Below are 19323 nucleotides of genomic sequence, written 5' to 3'. Positions count from 1 at the left end.
TAAAGAAAAAAGAAAAGAAAAAAGAAAAGAAAAGAAAAGAAAAGAAAAGAAAAGAAAAGAAAACAAAAGAAAACAAAACAAAACAAAACAAAACAAAACAAAACAAAACAAATTAATCTGAGGTCGCCACAGCGGAATGAATCGGCAACTTCTCCAGCATATGTTATTACGCAGCGGGTGCCCTTCCAGCTGCAACCCATCTCTGGGAAACATCCATACACACTCATTACATTACATTCACATACATAAACTACGGACAATTTAGCTTACCCAATTCACCTGTACACATGTTTTGGATTTGTGGGGGGAACTGGAGCACCCAGAGGAAACCTAGGCGAACACGGGGGAGAACATGCAAACTCCACATAGAAACGCCAACTGACTCAGCCGAGGCTCAAACCAGCGACCTTCACCTGACGTCACAACCGAAATCTAACCTAATATTAACATCATATGACGTTGTGTGCCTGCTAGGCAATAACTAAATGCACTACAGAATGTTACGTTACACACATCCACAAATTACATGTAAACGCGTCAGCTTTTTACAGCATAATACTCAATGCTCTCCTACTCTCGAGTACTTTTAAAAAGGGCTACTTTTACTCACACTTTGAGTAATATTACAGCAGATGCTTTTACTCTACTGCACTACATTTTTTAGGCAAGTAATTGGACTTTTACTTAAATAGGATTTTTCTGTACTTTTCCACCACTGCAGTCAGTCATACAGCGGCCTCTGGTGGTGTTACGCGAGAACAGCAGGCGCGAACGGCACTCGCGAGTGGAAATTTGAGATATGAAAAAGCACACACAGTGGCCTCTCGTGGATTCGCGGAAACAAACACTTGAAAAAATACGTATCTCCCGTGACGTATTCCGCGGTCATCCAGGAAACATCCATAGGACTACGCTTTCAGAATGAGCCTGGGTTAAATACGCGGCTGTCAATCATTCGGTGGGCGAGGAAACCGCACGGTCCCGGCCTCAAAATGGGAGGGATTTGGATCCTATTTTAACATCAGGATATTTCAAAAAAAGACACTCGCTGTGTTTCTATCACTCCAATTTAACAGTGGAGACACTTTACCTACACACGTTCTGTCCAAACAGCTTACAAAATATGATTTACATCATAGGTGCCCTTTAAAACCACTACAAATCAAAAGAGACAACAAAAGCAAAAAAGATCCCTCAACATGCACAATTCAAACTAAATCCAGCCAATTCAACTGTAACAAAAGCATCAACAAACTCTCCACAACTTTTTCCAAAATCTGAATCAGCGTATCCGATGGAGAGGAGATATTATTGTGAAATCGCTCATGTAATAAAAAGGAAAACTAAATGAGAACAGGAGGACTTGATTTCATTAGTCTCATCTGTTAGAGTTTTGCTGAAGTGGAACCATCCAGCAGACTCAATCCAACGATGAAAATCTGCCCCAAAAAATCAATATAAACCAAAGCGCTTGACTGTCCCATCCTCGGTCCCGTCATCTGAGGTCAAGATTTTAAGCACACGCGCACCACGAATTGACACCTTTTGTACCTGAACGCTTGCCTGAACGGGGGACGCGTATAATTGAATTTCATTATCAATCTCATTAATTCACTGGAGGTCTGGACTTTTGGCCTGAGAGCTTTTTTTTTTAAAACACCATCAGTTGACTTTTATTTTATCTGGACCTGACAGGGCAGGGCCATAAAATGCTCCGTTCCTTTTACTTTATAGGAACAATAGAGAAATAGAGGAAAAGTAAGTGAGACTCTATACAGTTAGTAGTAAAGAGTTTATGGAGAAAGATTTACTTTTGCTTCAATGTTAAACGCAAATCTGAATATTAGAATGATTTCAGGAGGATCGTGTGACTGGAGTAATAATGGCATTAGAAATTCAGCTTTAAATCCAAGGAATAAATTATATATTTTAATGTATTCAAATAGAAAATAGCCATTTTAAATAAGAAAAAAATATTTGACAATTATTCTGTGTAATAATTCTGTGTAATAATAATTACAATTATTCTGTGATTGTACTGTACTTTAGATCACATAAATGCAGGCTTGGTAAGCAGAATAGTGTTTAAAAAAAGAATGAAAAAGCGTACTGTTCTGAAAACTAATTTGCTTTTAAATTAAATTAAATTAAATTAAATTAAATTAAATTAAATTAAATTAAATTAAATTAAATTAAATTAAATAATTAAATTAAATTAAATTAAATTAAATTAAATTAAATTAAATTAAATTAAATTAAATGTTATTTTATTTTACAATATATTTTGAATTATCATTTAATAAATCAAACGTATATCCAAGACTGTAAATTCGATGAGAAAGAATTGAAATAAAAATCAAATATTTGGAGTTCTACCCTCTGACTGTGAGTTAGCATTTTATTTTTCTGAATTAATAGTTTTTCTGTCATTATTAGCTAGGCGGTGTATTTTGCTGCAGTGGAAGTCTCCTCAACTCACATCCCATACTCAGTGGATTAAAGAAACATTATTATTTTGTTAAATTAGAAAAAAAATAATTAAAAATTAAGATTTAAATGGTTTCCATTCTTGGAGTATGTCAAATCTCTGAAACCTGAAGCAGTTACAGTGGAATGAATGGTTGGCCATTTTACACTTTTAGTCTGTACCTTCCTAGTGCTGATATAGCACAAGCATATATTCCTTTCTTTTTCTACATTTCCTTACACAAAACCACAAGTTTGAAGAACATGCCACCCCCCAGTCTATTCAGTTTAATTTATTTTCCCTTTTCTCTTTGTTTTCTTTTCTTTTTTTATTATCATTATTTATCTGACCTAAAGCAGGTCGCACCCCAGAAGCACCGCTCGGCTGCGTGTCGCGTAGCGGCATACATTTCAGAATCCTAAACATAGGTTTCTATCAGGGTACACACACCGGCGTGCCCAGCCATGACTCAGGACACTGTTCATTTCTCTGCCATCTGATTAGTCTTATGTTAAAAATCATGCGAATGTCCGCGTCTGGTGTGTGATACTTTTAATACAACATGTTGCCAACCTCAACTTTTGCTACTGACTGTTTATATGCTTGATCTGCAAAATTAATGCATATTGTTTTTGCATATCATACACTGTGTGTTGCACAATATGAGAGTTATAGTGTGGTTTATTTTCATCTTTTTAATCAATTTTGTACTATATTTTTATAGTATATATTTTTTTCTATTTGAACTGTTATTTTCTCTTTTACATTTGTTTGTTAACTGTTATAAAATCTGATAAATAAATCTTTAAAAAAATAAATAATTAGCAAACAAAACAAAACAAAATTTCATTTTATTTTTTTATATTCTATTTCTATTCTATTATATTATATTATATTTTATGCAATATTTTGAGTTATTATTTAATAAAATAAACATGTCTAAGGCTTTAAAAAAGATGAGAACTGTTTAGTAAAAATAATACAAAATATATAATTTGCAAACAAAACAAAACAAAACAAAACAAAACAAAAAACCAAAAACAAAACACAACAACACAACACAAAACAAGAAACAAAACACAAAAAACTAAACAACACAAAACAAGAAACAAAACACAAAAAACAAAACACAACAACACAAAACAAGAAACAAAACACAAAAAACAAAACACAACAACACAAAACAAGAAACAAAACACAACAACACAACACAAAACAAAACATAAAACACAAAAAACAAAACAAGAAACAAAACACAACAACACAACACAAAACAAGAAACAAGAAACAAAACACAAAAAACAAAACACAACAACACAACACAAAACAAGAAACAAAACACAACAACACAACACAAAACAAGAAACAAGAAACAAAACACAACAACACAACACAACACAAAACAAGAAACAAAACACAACAACACAACACAAAACAAAACAAGAAACAAAACACAGAAAAAAAAACACAACAACACAACACAAAACAAGAAACAAAACACAACAACACAAAACAGGAAACAAAACACAAAAATCAAAACACAACAACACAACACAAAACAAGAAACAAAACAACACAACACAAAACAAGAAACAAAAAACAACAAAACAAAACAAGAAACAAAACACAAAAATCAAAACACAACAACACAACACAAAACAAGAAACAAAACACAAAAATCAAAACACAACAACACAACACAAAACAAAAAACAAAACACAACAACACAACACAAAACAAAACAAGAATCAAAACACAAAAAAACATAACAACACAGCACAAAACAAGAAACAAAACACAAAAAACAAAGCACAACAACACAACACAAAACAAAAAACAAAACACAACAACACAACACAAAACAAGAAACAAAACACAAAAAACAAAACACAACAACACAACACAAAACAAAAAACAAAACACAACAACACAACACAACACAAAACAAGAATCAAAACACAACAACACAACACAAAACAAGAAACAAAACACAAAAATCAAAACACAACAACACAACACAAAACAAAAAACAAAACACAACAACACAACACAAAACAAAACAAGAATCAAAACACAAAAAAACATAACAACACAGCACAAAACAAGAAACAAAACACAAAAAACAAAACACAACAACATAACACAAAACAAAAAACAAAACACAACAACACAAAACAAGAAACAAAACACAAAAAAACAAAACATAACAACACAACACAAAACAAGAAAAAAAACACAAAAAACAAAGCACAACAACACAACACAAAACAAAACAAAAAAACAAAACACAACAACACAACAAAACAAAACAAGAAACAAAACACAAAAAACAAACATAACAACACAACACAAAACAAAAAACAAAACACAAAAAAACCAAAACAGCACAGCACAACACAAAACAAGAAACAAGAAACAAAACACAAAAAAACCAAACACAAAACAAAACACAAAAGAAAACACAAAAGAAAACACAAAAGAAAAGAAAAGAAAAAGCAAAAACAAAACAAAACAACAAAAATGTTGTTTTAGTGATTATTAAAATGGGTTCAAAATAAATTAAATTACAAATAAATTAAATTAAATAACTACAAACAATACATCAAAATTAAATAAATGAACTCTAAAATGCATAGCCATTAAATGAAATGAAGTTAAATTAAATTAAATTAAAAAGTAGTAGCCGTTACTGTAAATAGCGGCTACTCAGATGAATGCAAAAGCCTCTCCAGTTGTATTAAAATATAACCAAAGCCTCATGGGAGGAGGAAAAAAACATAATATCCCAACCTACTTTTCACAATCCAATCCAACCCAATCCCAGTAGATAAAATTAAGTCCCGTCCTACATTACAACAACTTGACCAGAAGCACATCAGCACATTCAGCCTATAAGCCTGCATTATGACTGCTGTACCTGCATTACTTTAACAATCCAGGTCAATGAAGTCCTACAGTACATCGATCTGCTTTCAAACCCATTTATTACAACCAAACACACAAGAAACCCTTCAACATCCTACAGCAATATTTGTTTTTGATACATAACAAAACCACTGTTATACAATGACTTGCCTAATTACCCTAACTTGCCTAATTAACCTAGTTAAGCCTTTAAATGTCACTTTAAGCTGTATAGAAGTGTCCTGAAAAATATCTAGTCAAATAATATGTACTGTCATCATGGCAAAGATAAAATAAATCAGTTATTAGAAATGAGGTATTGAAACTATTATGTTTAGACATGTGTTGAATAAATCTTCTCTCCGTTAAACAGAAATTGGGGGAAAAATAAACAGGGGGGCTAATAATTCTAACTTCAAACAACAAGACACTAACAACACAAACGGTGTCGTCTCCAAGTTACATTCTACTACCTTGAAGCCTAGTTTTGCACATTTAAAAGTTTGGTAAATGTAAGACATCTGTTCAAATGCTTCGTTCCAACTTTCTAGTTGCTTCTGGTTCATGAACGACTTGTTTGTAGCTGACATATGTTCGTTTAGCACAGCGTTCCAGATGTCAAACGAGGGAACGCGCTATTTGTGTATTCATACGCCATCCCTTCCCTGAGAATTTCACTTTTATTAGAAATACACTTCATCAGCTCTGTTCCAAAAGTGCGTCAGTTGTCCTGCTGTCTCCTGCTGCCTACTTGGGCAGATGTCTGTCGAAACTGGAGCTTTCGAAATGTCGGATTTGTATACACAAAGACGTGCACAGAATGATGAACATATTTAAAAGGGGGGTTTAATTGCATCCAAAATAGAACTATATTATTTACATTTTATGAATGTATATACACTGCCTGACAAAAGTCTTGTCGCCTATTCAAGTTTTAGGAGCAACAAATAATAACTTGACTTCTAGTTGATCATTTGGTATTGGAAGTGCCTTATATGAAAGGCAAAGACGTCTAGAGAACGCTTCTTTTACCAAAATAAAATATGATCATATATATACATATATACATACATACATACATACATACATACACACACACACACACACACGCAATACATACATACATACATACATACATACATACATACATATATATACACATATATATACACATATATATATACACACACATACATACATACATACATACATACATACATATATATACACACACACACACACACACACACACACACACACACACACACACTCACATATATATATATATATATATATATATATATATATATATATATATATATATATATATATATATATATATATATATATATATATATATATATACATACCTCCTGTATATATATATATATATTTGTGTGTGTGTGTGCTATAAAAATAAATAAATAAATAAAAGTCCCCAATGCTGCAGGCTCTCAAAAACTAGACACTACCATTGAAAGCAACTGAAAACAAATGCTGGGCTCAAGAAAAAACACTCCGGTGGACACACATATGCACAGTTAATAACATTAATTGTTAATAAATAAAAAGAAAAACATTAAAAAATACAAACTTTGACTTGACAAAATGAATTTTGCATTAAAGACACATTTCAAACTGAGAAAACAAAGTATACTTTAATACTTTAAGCAACTCAAGTCAATGCATCAAGTTGTCCTAGATTCTTCAGCTCTTCAAGAGTCATTATTTTTTCATAGTATATACTTCAAATATACTAATGATGGAACGGCACAGCGTCACGAGAATTCATACTCCTTTCAATAAAAACATAAAAACGACTCCTCTCATCTTCTCGTAACGCTTTCTAGGTATAATAAGCCCACTTGGTTTGGTCTTGGAACAGAGCTATTTTGTTGTATGAAATCCCACCTGAGCTACACTCAGACTGAATATTCATAGCAAGAGTCCTTGAAAGAAAAAAAAAAAAAAACGATATGCAAACCACAGTGATACCAACACACCCACAAAACCTCCAGATCCTAGGCCTGTGTTTGTATAAAACATCCGACACAGCATCATCCAGAGCGGTCGGGTTGCAGCAGAGCAAAAAAAAAAAAAAAAAAGGTGAAGCTCTGCTGTTCGGGCCAGAAACACCGGGACGCCGTCCAGAACTCAAGGACGAAGACTTCACCGTTTGGAGCAAAAGGAGCTGACCCAACACCGAGCTCTGGGAGGCCCTGTTCTGCTAAAGAGGACATTTGTAGTTTCAGGGAAAGCTGTTGTTCATTTTAATACGCTGAAACAATGCTGCCAATGCCCACTGGCTTTTACAGTATCTGCGCTTCTGGAGAAACGCCAAAACACGGCCACAGTGATTAAGCAGGGATTTCACAGCGGCGTTACGCACTTAGAATCGCTCATTAATACATCTGCAGTGACAGCTAGGAAACGCCGAATCATCCTTATTTGCACATATACATACATACATACATACATACATACATACATACATACATACACACATACATACATACATACATACATACATACACACATGCTATGCATATTATTACATTCAGCTGAAGTCAAAATTATTGGCCGTCCTGCGATGGTTTTTCAAATATTTTCCACATGATGTTTAACAGAGCAAGGAATTTTTCAAAGGATTTCCCATATTTTTTTCCTTCTGGAATAAGCCTTATTAGTTTTTATTTTGGCTAGAATGAAAGCAGTTTTATTTTATTTTATTAACATTTTAAGGTCAATATTATTAGCCCCCTTAAGCAATTTTGGGCTACTGTAGAATAGGCTACTGCGTTCTGTCATCTGTATTTGTATCTGTCATATATATCCACATGTGTCAACGCTACCAAATCGAACAATAACAGAGCTTGCGCTACACGTCTTTGCAATGTGTTACTTTTTTAGAGGCGCATGGGTATGTGACCGCACGAAGACTCTCGATATAAATCAGTATAAATCAGCCTTAACAGAGCGGGGTCACGTGACTCCACACACAGTAGGAAAAAATCATCAAGAAAATTGACCTGGGAAAATTAGATCGATTATAGGTTCTCAATTTCGATTTCAATTTTTTTTTAAATTAATCGCCAAGCACTATTTTATAACACAATTAAGTAAAAAAAATAACAGCCTACAGTAGGCTAGCCTGTGTGTGGCAGCATTGTGTATCTCACCGTGAATAAGTAGGTCTCTGGGAAGATAAAAAATAGCCTTTTTTCATTTTTGTTTTCTGGTGATTTTATTTTAGTGATAATGTCTTTTATTTTATTCATTTTTATTTGGTTATTGGAAATAAAAATGTAAAATTAAATGATTTTTAAATTTTGCTTATCTGTTTGTCATCATGAAGAAGGGAAACACCTTGTATTTCAGTTTTCATTTTTGAATTGTTGTGTTTTTCAATATCTGTTTCCACAATGAAAATCCAATGACCAAAATATACACGGACCCTAACTTGCCTTATTAGCCTAATTAACCTAGTTCAGCCTTTAAATGTCACTTTAAGCCAAATACTAGTATCTTGAAAAATATCTAGTCAAATATCATGTGTCGTCATCATGGCAAAGATAAAATAAATCAGTTATAAGAAATGAGTTATTAAAACTATTATGTTTAGAAATGTGCTGTCAAAATATTTCTGTTAAACAGAAATTGGGGGAAATAATATGCAGCGGGGTTAATAATTCAGGAGGGCTCATAATTCAGACTTCAACTGTATTTTCTGTCATATGGTCAAACAGTAATCATAGTGGACTTGAAGTAAGTTGGTTAAATATGAAACTTGCATCATTACTAGAAGTGTGAAAGAGATTTCACAGCAAAGGAATTGCATGCGATAATGAAAAATCTGTCATGGTTTGCTTCCTCTCATGCTGTATCAATTCTGTATGACTTTCTTTCTTTCTTCTGTAGAGCATGAAAAGAACAAAGATTCATACAGCGACCAGGGGCTGCGAGCTTCTCATTACTGTGAAAGTACAGCTCAAATATATACCATCAATTTACAATACGTGAAAATCAGATTTCCAAATATTGAATATCAAAGCAACCCTTTCAAAATGGAAAAGGAGGCTTTTCCCTATATCCGTCCATTCAAACGGATCTGAAATGGTGGCTTGTGACTTGAAAAAAAGAAGAGAAAAAAATGTGGCCATAATAATTTGTACCCGCCGTAACGTTTTCTTTTAGATTTCAATAGTCAAAATGAACAATACGCTTTACAAACTTGGCAATCATCCATGAATATAAGCAAAAATACAAGTGAACTTCATCATGTGGATCATTTACTATGAATGGAGCTGCTGAAAACACTAAAACACTTACAGTATCATGTCTGCATGAAAAAGATCTCATGAAATAAACGTAACTAATTTACATATTCTCAGAAAAGTGAATTCATACAAATTCATATGATTTTATTTTCCATTTATTGACACCCTCTGCCAATGCATTGATGAAATTAACAGTTGGATGTGCCAAAACTTTCTTCAGTTAAGAGAAAACTGAAGTCATTTCACTAGGAAACAGAGATGAGGTTTTCAAGGTGAATGATTACCTTGGCTTTAAGGGTCAAACAACAAAAAATAAGGTCAAGAATCTTGGTGTGACTCTGGAGTCAGATCTGAGTTTCAATAGTCATGTCAAATTAGTTAGTAAATCAGCGTACTATCATCTCAAAAACATTGCAAGAATTAGATGCTTTGTTTTCAGTGAAGAAACTAGTTCATGCTTTTATCACCAGCAGAGTGGATTACTGTAATGGACACTGGCCTTTTCAAAATGAATGTGGGACAGTTGCAGCTCATCCAGAACGATGCTGCCAGGATTCTGACCAGAACCAGGAAATCAGAGCACATCACACCTGTCCTTAGGTCTTTACACTGGCTCCCAGTTACATTCAGCAGTGTTTCCTCTAGGATTTTTTCCAGCTGTGGCGGCAGGCCTTTTTTTTAAACAGATCTACTAAATACCTGTGGCGTTATTTCAATGACAAATGTTGTGAGTATTACAAGTCAAGATCTCATTTATGTAATAGCCTACGAGCATGCGGATCTCTTTGCTTGCGCGCCGATTTCCTATGCTCGTGCACAAAACTTCTTGGACGGCCCCTCAAATGCCGGTTTTATGTATATATATATCATAGTATATGACATTGCAATATTGATGCAAAAACAATATTATATGCGGCCCTAGTTGAAAATGTATAAAATATCGTTATATTAAGCAAATATCTTTCTGTCCCCTTGTGTTATGTACGTAGGTATTCTAAGCTCCAGTAAACCACAATAAAGTCCTTGTGTGATTGTGCAACACTTGGCGAATAATGCTCAATCGGATTCTGTGACACCATATCGTGTTCTCAGGTATTGTTAAAATGAATAAAATAAATGATAAGCCAAGAAATGCTGATTTAACTCCCATTCCCGTTTATAGATACAACATGCACTCTTATTCTGCACCTCCACTCTTCTGTGGATCCATGTGCGTGTGAGAGATGCCGCTGACCATGGTCACTGGAGGTCACAGGTTATCGCCGGTCGATAAAAATTGCTTTCTGACAGCCATAGCTTTATGTCTCTGATCTCGCTCTTTTGACACTTCCAATTTTCCGAGATAGAATCACCGTCCTTCTTGCTGTAAATATGGCCAGCCTGACTGCTCACAACATCAAGGGGCTTCAGTAATGGCCCGGTGCCTGGACTTCCTGCGGTTCTGCCTTGTCAACAAAAAAGCTGTCAGGGACTCATCTAACTCATCCGCACGATTTAAGAGAGAGATGGACTCAGGCAGGCTATAAAACCCTGTATTTAAGGTCTCAGAGAACAAGAACGCAACCAAATATTGCATATTAAAGGGAGAGTTCCAATAAAATCTAAAATTCTGTCATTATTTTCGTGTTTAAAATCAGTTTGAGGATTTTTTTATATTGTTTAACACAAAATAAATTATATGAAGAATGGTGGAAACCAGTAACTAACAAATATGGAAGTTAATTGTTACAGGTTTTTTAATATTATTCAGTATAACTTATTTTGTGTTCAACAAGAAAAAAATAAATGGTTTGGAACAAGTAAAGGGAGATTAAATAATGACTTTTAATGATAAACAAATCCAAATATAGTTATTATAGAACCTCAAATTGTCAACCCAGGCTCATTCTGAGAACGTAGTCCCGGGGGACGTTTCTGGAGACCGCGAAATACGTAGCCGGGGGTACGTACGGCTGCATTTCATTTTTTTTAAGCGAACGCTGCGGGGCGGTGTGACGCCGTTCCCTTCGGCGTTTGCCGGCCGGCCAGCCGGCCGCTCGCCTCCGTGTGGAGGGCTTTCCCGCTGCAACCAGTTTGTCCGGTTAGCTCTTCGTGTACTCTGGTGGACTCGAGGCGCAGAGAGGGGCTGATCACGACGATGACCGGGTTCGAGTCCGGGGAAGAGCGGTTCCAGAAATCAGGTAAGAAAACAAAAACAAAATCCAAAAAATAAAGAGCGAACAAGTTCGTCACAGGGTGAGAATGTGGTCAAAATCCGAAAACGTGGTAAAAATCAGACGAGGGCTTTTCTTTTTCTGGACGGCTTTTGTGAATCGTCGTTGGTTGGGTTTAGGGACGGAGGAGGGTGGGTCAGCCGATTGGCTGGTCGCGCGGTCAATCATTCTGTCATCCAGGCAGACAGGCGGAAGGTCGTTCGACAGCGGCCTTAAGCGGGTTTACGCGAGAACGGCGCGGGAAAAAGCATGCACAGCGGTCTCTTGCGGATTCGCGAAAACAAAAACTGCAAAAATACGCACCTCCCGGGACGTATTTCACGGTCTCCAGATACGTCCCCGGGACTACGTTCTCAGAATGAGCCTGGGTTGCAAATTGTAGTTACAAAGAGATAAAAACATCAGAACTCAGACCGATTTACTAAACATGAAGTCTATGTGTGCCTGCCAGTGCTTCTGGACTTCATAAAAGCTTATATCTCAAACAATGTTGTCAATAAGAACAAGTTTATAGTGTATTTCACACATTTGCTAGTACATTTTACACCAAAAATACCTGCTAAAATAGGCTATTTTCTGTTATGTACTGTACTCTACATTCAAATCTGATTTTAGCAGAAAAATACATACTTATTTGCATCCGAATTTATATTGCTCATTAACAATGCTAAACCTTTGGGTTTATACTGTAGTAGTAGTAAAAATGCATACTTCACAAGAAGTCAACCACATAAATCACTCAATATCACTGTCTTCCACATTAGCGTTATGGGTTGTTTAAATGCAGGCTATAAAACCCTTTAATTAAGATCCCAGAGTACAAGAATGCAAACAAATATTCCATATTAAAGGGGAAGGTCAACCCAAAACTACAATTATGTCATCATTTACTTGATATTTACTTGTTTCATACTAGTTTAAGGTTGCTTTTGTACTGTTGAACAAAGAATAAGTTATATCAAAGGATGATGGAAACCGGTAACCAACAAATACTATAGATGTTAACCTTTACAGGTTTCCAACATTGTTCAGTATAACTTATTTTGTGTTCAAAGGAAGAAAATAAATGGCTTGGAACAAGGGAGGGTGAACGATGACAGAATTTATATTTTGGGATGAACCATCTCTTTAAATGACCAACAAATGCATATTTAGTTATTATAGAATCTCAAATTATAGTTGCAAAGAGATAAAAATATCAGAACTCAGACCGATAAACTAAACATGAAGTCTATGTGTGCCTGTCAGTGCTTCTGGACTTTATAAAAGCTTATATCTCAAACAATGTTGTCAATAAAAACAAGTTTATAGTGTATTTCACACATTTCCTAGTACATTTTACACCAAAATACCTACTAAAATTGGCTATTTTCTGTTATGTGCTGTAGTCAACTATGTGCTGTAGTAGTCAACCACATAAATCACCCAATATCACCGTGTTACACGTTAGCATTATGGGTTGATTAAATGCAGGCAATACAACCCTGTATTTAAGGTCCCAGAGTACAAGAACTTAACCAAATATTCAATATTAAAGGGGTAGGTGACCCCAAAATGAAAATTATGTCATCATTTACTTGAATGCACATATAGTATATACTACAAATGCACATATAGTTATTATAGAGTCTCAGGTTGTAGTTACAAAGAAATAAAAATATCAGAGCTCAAACCGATTTACTAAAAGTCAATGTGTGCCTGTCAGTGCTTCTGGACTTCATAAAAGCTTATATCTCAAACAATGTTGTCAATAAAAACAAGTTTATAGTGTATTTCACACATTTCCTAGTACATTTTACACCAAAACACTCCTTAAAATTGAATATTCTCTGTTATGTGCTGTACTCTACATTTAAATCTGATTTTAGCTGAAAAACATGTAATTATTTGCATCCTAATTTATATTGTGTGTTAACAATATGCTTAACCTTTGGGTTTATACTGTAGTAGTAGTAAAAATGTATACTTCACAAGAAGTCAACCACATAAATCACCAAATATCACTGCGTTCACATTAGCATTATGGGTTGTTTAAATGCAGGCTATAAAACCCTTTAATTAAGATCCCAGAGTACAAGAATGCAACCAAATATGCGATATTAAAGGGGTAGGTCACCCAAAAATGAAAATTATGTCATCATTTACTTGTTTCATGCCAGTTTAAGGTTTGCTTTTGTACTGCTGAACACAGAATAAGTTATATCAAAGGATGGTGGAAACCACTAACCAACAAATACTATAGATGGTAACAATTACAGGTTTCCAACATCGTTCAGTATAACTTATTTTGTGTTCAACAGGAAGCAAAAAAATGGTTTGGAACAAGTAAAGGGAGAGTAAAAAAAATGACAGAATTTAAATTTGGGATGAACTATCCCTTTAATGACAAACAAATGCACATATAGTTATTATAGAATCTCAAGTTGTAGTTACAAAAAGATAAAAATATCAGAAATATAAGACCGATTTACTAAACATGTGCGCCTGTTACTGCTTTTTGGACTTCATAAAAGCTTAAATGTCAAACAATGTTGCCAATAAAACAAGTTCATTATTAACATTTTCAGGTGCATTTTATATCAAAATACCCCTTAAAACTGGATATATTCTGTTACGTGCTGTACTTTACATTAAAAGATACATCATTATCTGTATCCTAATATATGTTGTGCATTAGCAATATACTTAACCTTTGGTTTAATACTGTAGTAGTAAAAATGCTTAGTCAAGCATATAAATCACCCAATATCACTGTGTTACACATTAGCATTATGAGTTGTTTAAATGCAGGATTCAGTTGTACAGTTTTCATTTACGGAAAAAAAAACATATTCACACTTGTCAAAAGGCTGAAAAACACATCAACAGGAGCAACAAAAGGGGCAAAGGACATGATGGATGCTAACAACAACAAGACCATAAAGCAAATGAATCAACACGGCAACGATACACAAGTGGAAAAGCACAGCCCCTCGTGTACGTTTCAGAATAAAGCACTGAAATGAAATATCACCTTTTACTTTCATCACTGTGAAGGCAAAACAAATAAAGTCTCTTAGTCAGAAACTTCTGCATTCCATCCATTTGCGAATTTCCTTAATTCACCCTAACAATTATTTAATCTAACCTTGTTTCCCAGGACGTAGTTCCCAATATAACTTCTTTCAAGGACACTACCTTTATCATAATTTCGAGCTGCTGAAATGGATCCCTTGGGATGTTCATTACTTTCAATGGGAAATATAACCACCACAGAGATTTACCTATACAATCCACTGAATCAACAAAACAAGTGGAAATGATGGCAGTCCCATAAGTTAGATGCCCTACAGATCTCACCCTTGTTCTAACATTTCCAGTGATATGATGGTGATGATCCTTAAGATGACCTTTGCGGAAAGCCGTTTATAATTAGACCTGCAGACACTGAATCTATTTCCACTATGAAGATTGCCTTTGCTTTTGCTGCTCTAGGGCTCGAAAAGAAATGTAATTTGTATTGTGTGTGTAGTCTGACTCCCCCGAGTAGCTGTTTCACAGCAAAAGGCTTTACGTTTATTTTCTCAAGCTCCTCTATGCCTGGACCTGTGCCTTATCATATTTCACGGGGAGAACCTATGGCACTGAATAAATTATTTCATGCAATCGCTCAACAAATGTCTATCTGCCATAAGTAGCCATGTGGTGGGATTAGGACATAAGGATCAGCAATGTGTACCTTTAATTACGTCCTGAACTAATGAATTGTTAGACAAAGTGCATGATTAAGGAACGTCTCTTCAACCTCTCAATAATCAGGTCACTGCTACCTTGAAACCAAAATGAGGCAAATATTTATCTTGGACCCAGACCAATGTATTTGTTCTCACATTTCGTCAGTCTCCTTTCAGTCTCTTTCCTTTAAACAAGCAGTCGCAATTCATCTGACTCAACGGCCCTTTGCTCGAGGTGTTGCATGTTTTGATAATGCAAAAACACACAGAGGATAGGAAAGGAGCAATGCACTAAGACTTGACCCAGTATGTGAAACTGCAAGTTATTTGTAAGAATAAAAGAATAGAAATTCCACAAATCAGTTAGGTGTTTTTGGCTCGAGAAAGATTTATCTTACTGCTGTATATCTGATGTTAAAGACGTAAGCAAAACTTTGATTACAAGACTGAGAACATATGACTCAAGTTGCCATGCACTGACCCATGTTTCCTACCCATCAGGGGAAGAGCTAGCAGCGGAAAAAAAGGGGGGAGACAACACACTTTTTTGCCTCACTCACATAGACTGGACATTTACCTCTTATTCCCCGCAGTGGTAATGGATTTTAGGAGGGCGACGGATCATACCTCACATTCTCGGGAGCCGGAGATGGTGTAGGTACAGGGTCCTGTCCCATTGACCAGTACGTCCATGGTTTCTGAGTTTGTGGGTTTGTAGTCCACATAATATTCCTGAAGCGGAGAGCTGAGGGTGCGCTCTGTCTCCCGTGCCTTTTTCCGGCGCTTTCGCACCATGGAATGCTGCTGCAGTTGCTTCATGCTGCTGGGATAACGCTTCCAGGAGACATAGATCACTAGCAAGATCATGGCCACGGATAAGAAGAGGGCGACACTGCCGGCTATTATCTTGTGGAATGAAACATGCTCAAAGTCCTGCTCAGGGACAGGTGGGGATGCTGCCGTCGGAGATGGTGCAACAGCATTGTTCCGAGTTATTTTCTCATTTACCCTGAACATAGTGGGCAGGGGGAAACGTTTGGGTTTGGATGGGGAACTTACAGTAGAGGAGATCGTCAGATAAGGGGTGGGGGTTGTCTTGCATATTCCATGCGTGTCAAGGGCCTCGATGACTTTCTCACCCTGAATCTCCTTCGGTCCTGCACAAATCATGGTGGTCTCTTTGTTCCCCTTGAAGTTCCTCAGCCAGGCTACAAGAGGGCATAAGCTGGGGTTGCATTCCCAAATGTTTCCTGCAAGACTGATAGTAGTAAGCGAGATCCAAGCCGAGATGGCCTCTTGAGACACGTTGCTTAATTTATTAGAGTCCAGATTAAGAGTCTGCAAGTTGGGGAGACACTGGAAGATGCTCGAATCCAACACCTGCAGGTCATTCCCAGAGAGATCCAGCTTTTGCAAAGAGGTCCAGGTCCATGTAATTCCCTGGGTTATCGACTTTATCCGATTCCATTGCAGATACAAAGCACGGAGGTTGTTCAGCCTTGGGAAATGAGAAAAATTGATCTTTGAGAATTGGTTGTGCTCCAAGTGTAACTCGGTCAGTTTGAGAAGCCCCGCAAATGCATTACGAGTTAGACTCCGCAGTCTATTATACCCCAAATCAAGGAACTCCAGATTTCGACAATCCTGAAACACTCGCATAGGAACCGTCTTGAGGGAGTTTGATCTGATGTGGAGACTCAACAGTTTGCGCAAGCCTTGAAATTGATTTGGCTGCAGGATTTGAAGTTTGTTGTAGGAGAGGTCCAGGTTTCGTAGGTTGGGAATCGAATGGAACGTGCTGTTTTCCAAATGAGTGATCTTGTTGGAGCTGAGGATCAACTCCTTTAGTCTTTGAACACCCTGAAAGGCTTGTTTGTCCACTCCACTGATGTAGTTGTGGTCAAGGTACAGCCAGACCAACTGGCTGAGGCTGGCAAACTGACCAGCCCTGAGGTTCACCAAGCTGTTGTACCGCAGAGAAAGTCCCTGGCATCCAATGGAAACGTTCTTTGGCACATCACGGAAGGCATTTGACTCACAATACACTATTTTGCCATCGCAGCGGCAGCTTCGGGGACATGGTTTCTCTCGGACTCTGCCTTGGGAAGCCAAGAGCCAGGCCTGCACGAGCAGGGGGATCATCAGCCAACGGGATCTCACCAGGGATCCTGCATTAAACACAAAGAGAAAGAAGGGATGAGCCATGATTTGGTCAGTACTCCTTGTTTGGCATTTCAGTCAACTGATGATGACTTGCTTACAAGGATTAGTAAATACCTAATTAGTCTCATTTTGCATCAAAGTATACAGTAAATCTTCACTGAATCATATTTTGCATATATAACTATGAACTTAAGTGTTGCTTCAAGTATGAACTTTATTTACCTTGTTTTCATTTTGCAATAATGAGATTATTATGCAAATTGCCCTTGTAGCGGAGCATTTGGCATTCTTAAAATTATGCCAGCCACAATTGATTTTCCGTGCTTATTTCATGTACTCTAATTACAAATGAAAGCAAATATACACATTCACCTTGTGGCAACCGAAAAAGCTCGACGATCAAGAGTAACTTGACTTGTTTTTTTATTAAAATAATGCAGAAAAATGTACTTCCCCTAAAGGTTTCCTCAATATCCATAATTACACTGCCGGTGAGGTAGAGAATCCAGACTGTTAAAATTACAGATCGCCTCTCCTCTGCTCATGGTTAACAGTATGAAATTAGCAGACAATACACATGAATAAAAACGTGGAAAATATTCAAAGAAAATTATTGTGTCAACTAAGGTATGCTACAGATGAAAGATAGAAAGGAAAGCATCACAGCAACATTGAAAAAAAGAGAGAGATTGGGCCTGCACGTCCTTGTGATTGTTTTGTTCTCTAAATGATGAGGGTAGAATCAAACATGCATTGCTACAAGATACAAATCCTGAATCCTTGTGCAGCATCCAAAATCTTAAAGCACTCCATCTAGCTAAAAAAAAAACACTGAAAAATAAAAATCTGTCACAATCCCTTTACTAATAAATCTACCTCTCTTTGGTATGCTGATGACAGTAGTAGTGATGATGTGCTATGATTCATGGGTTAACTTTTTTTAATCTGATGAATCATTTAATCCAGTTCACAACTGAATAATTTGCGATTCAAAATGATTCATTCACAAATTAAACTGATGTGGTTCTTCGGCTCAACTAACTGACTCAATGAGCCGGTCACAGAGGTTAACAGCTCACTAGAGAAGAAGATAATTAGTGAATAATGATGTAAATCTAGGTCTTTTCATTACAAAGCTATCTGATGAATCAGAATATAGTGCATGAGTCAGACTATTTTTGTGATACGTTTACGGTGCTTTTGTGCTCTTTTTGAAGCTTGAAAGCTCCACTGTAATTGCACGGAAAACACAGCATTTCCCTTTCTGTGCTGCCTGGAAGAAATATGGGTTTCACATTGTAAATAAATGACTATTTGAAGACAGAAGATTTGAAATAAATGAAAACATCTTTGCCAATCAATGAAGGACAATGAACATTTCCTTTCCCCGTTGGCTGGCTCAGTGTCTCTTTATGCTTTGTTATCAGATTGTTCTTCAGTTTGGGCAAAGATGAAGCTAAGGGTGTGCCAAAGTTGATAACAGCCCTTTCTCTCCTGCTCTTGGAGCAAAAACCGGAAATTATTGGTTTATCTTGAGTGGCCAACACAAAGGCTTACCATCTGATCCTTTAATCATATTACAACTA

At 36.1% G+C, this 19323-nt stretch overlaps 1 protein-coding gene across 1 annotated transcript in view; it reads right to left on the bottom strand.

The window, feature by feature from the left end:
* LOC130233262 (leucine-rich repeat transmembrane neuronal protein 4) overlaps nucleotides 1-17779 on the bottom strand; it is a 244338-nt gene extending 226559 nt beyond the window's left edge. The window contains exon 1 of the mRNA XM_056463213.1: nucleotides 16202-17779. Coding sequence (XP_056319188.1) covers nucleotides 16202-17779 — 1578 coding nt within the window. The remainder of the gene's footprint in view (nucleotides 1-16201) is intronic.
* Nucleotides 17780-19323: the final 1544 nt, after the last annotated feature.

The sequence above is a fragment of the Danio aesculapii genome, chromosome 8, assembly GCF_903798145.1.
Source record: "Danio aesculapii chromosome 8, fDanAes4.1, whole genome shotgun sequence".
Lineage (NCBI taxonomy): Eukaryota > Metazoa > Chordata > Actinopteri > Cypriniformes > Danionidae > Danio > Danio aesculapii.
Note: the sequence above shows the minus strand (reverse complement) of the source record. Positions and strands in the feature narration are given on the sequence as shown.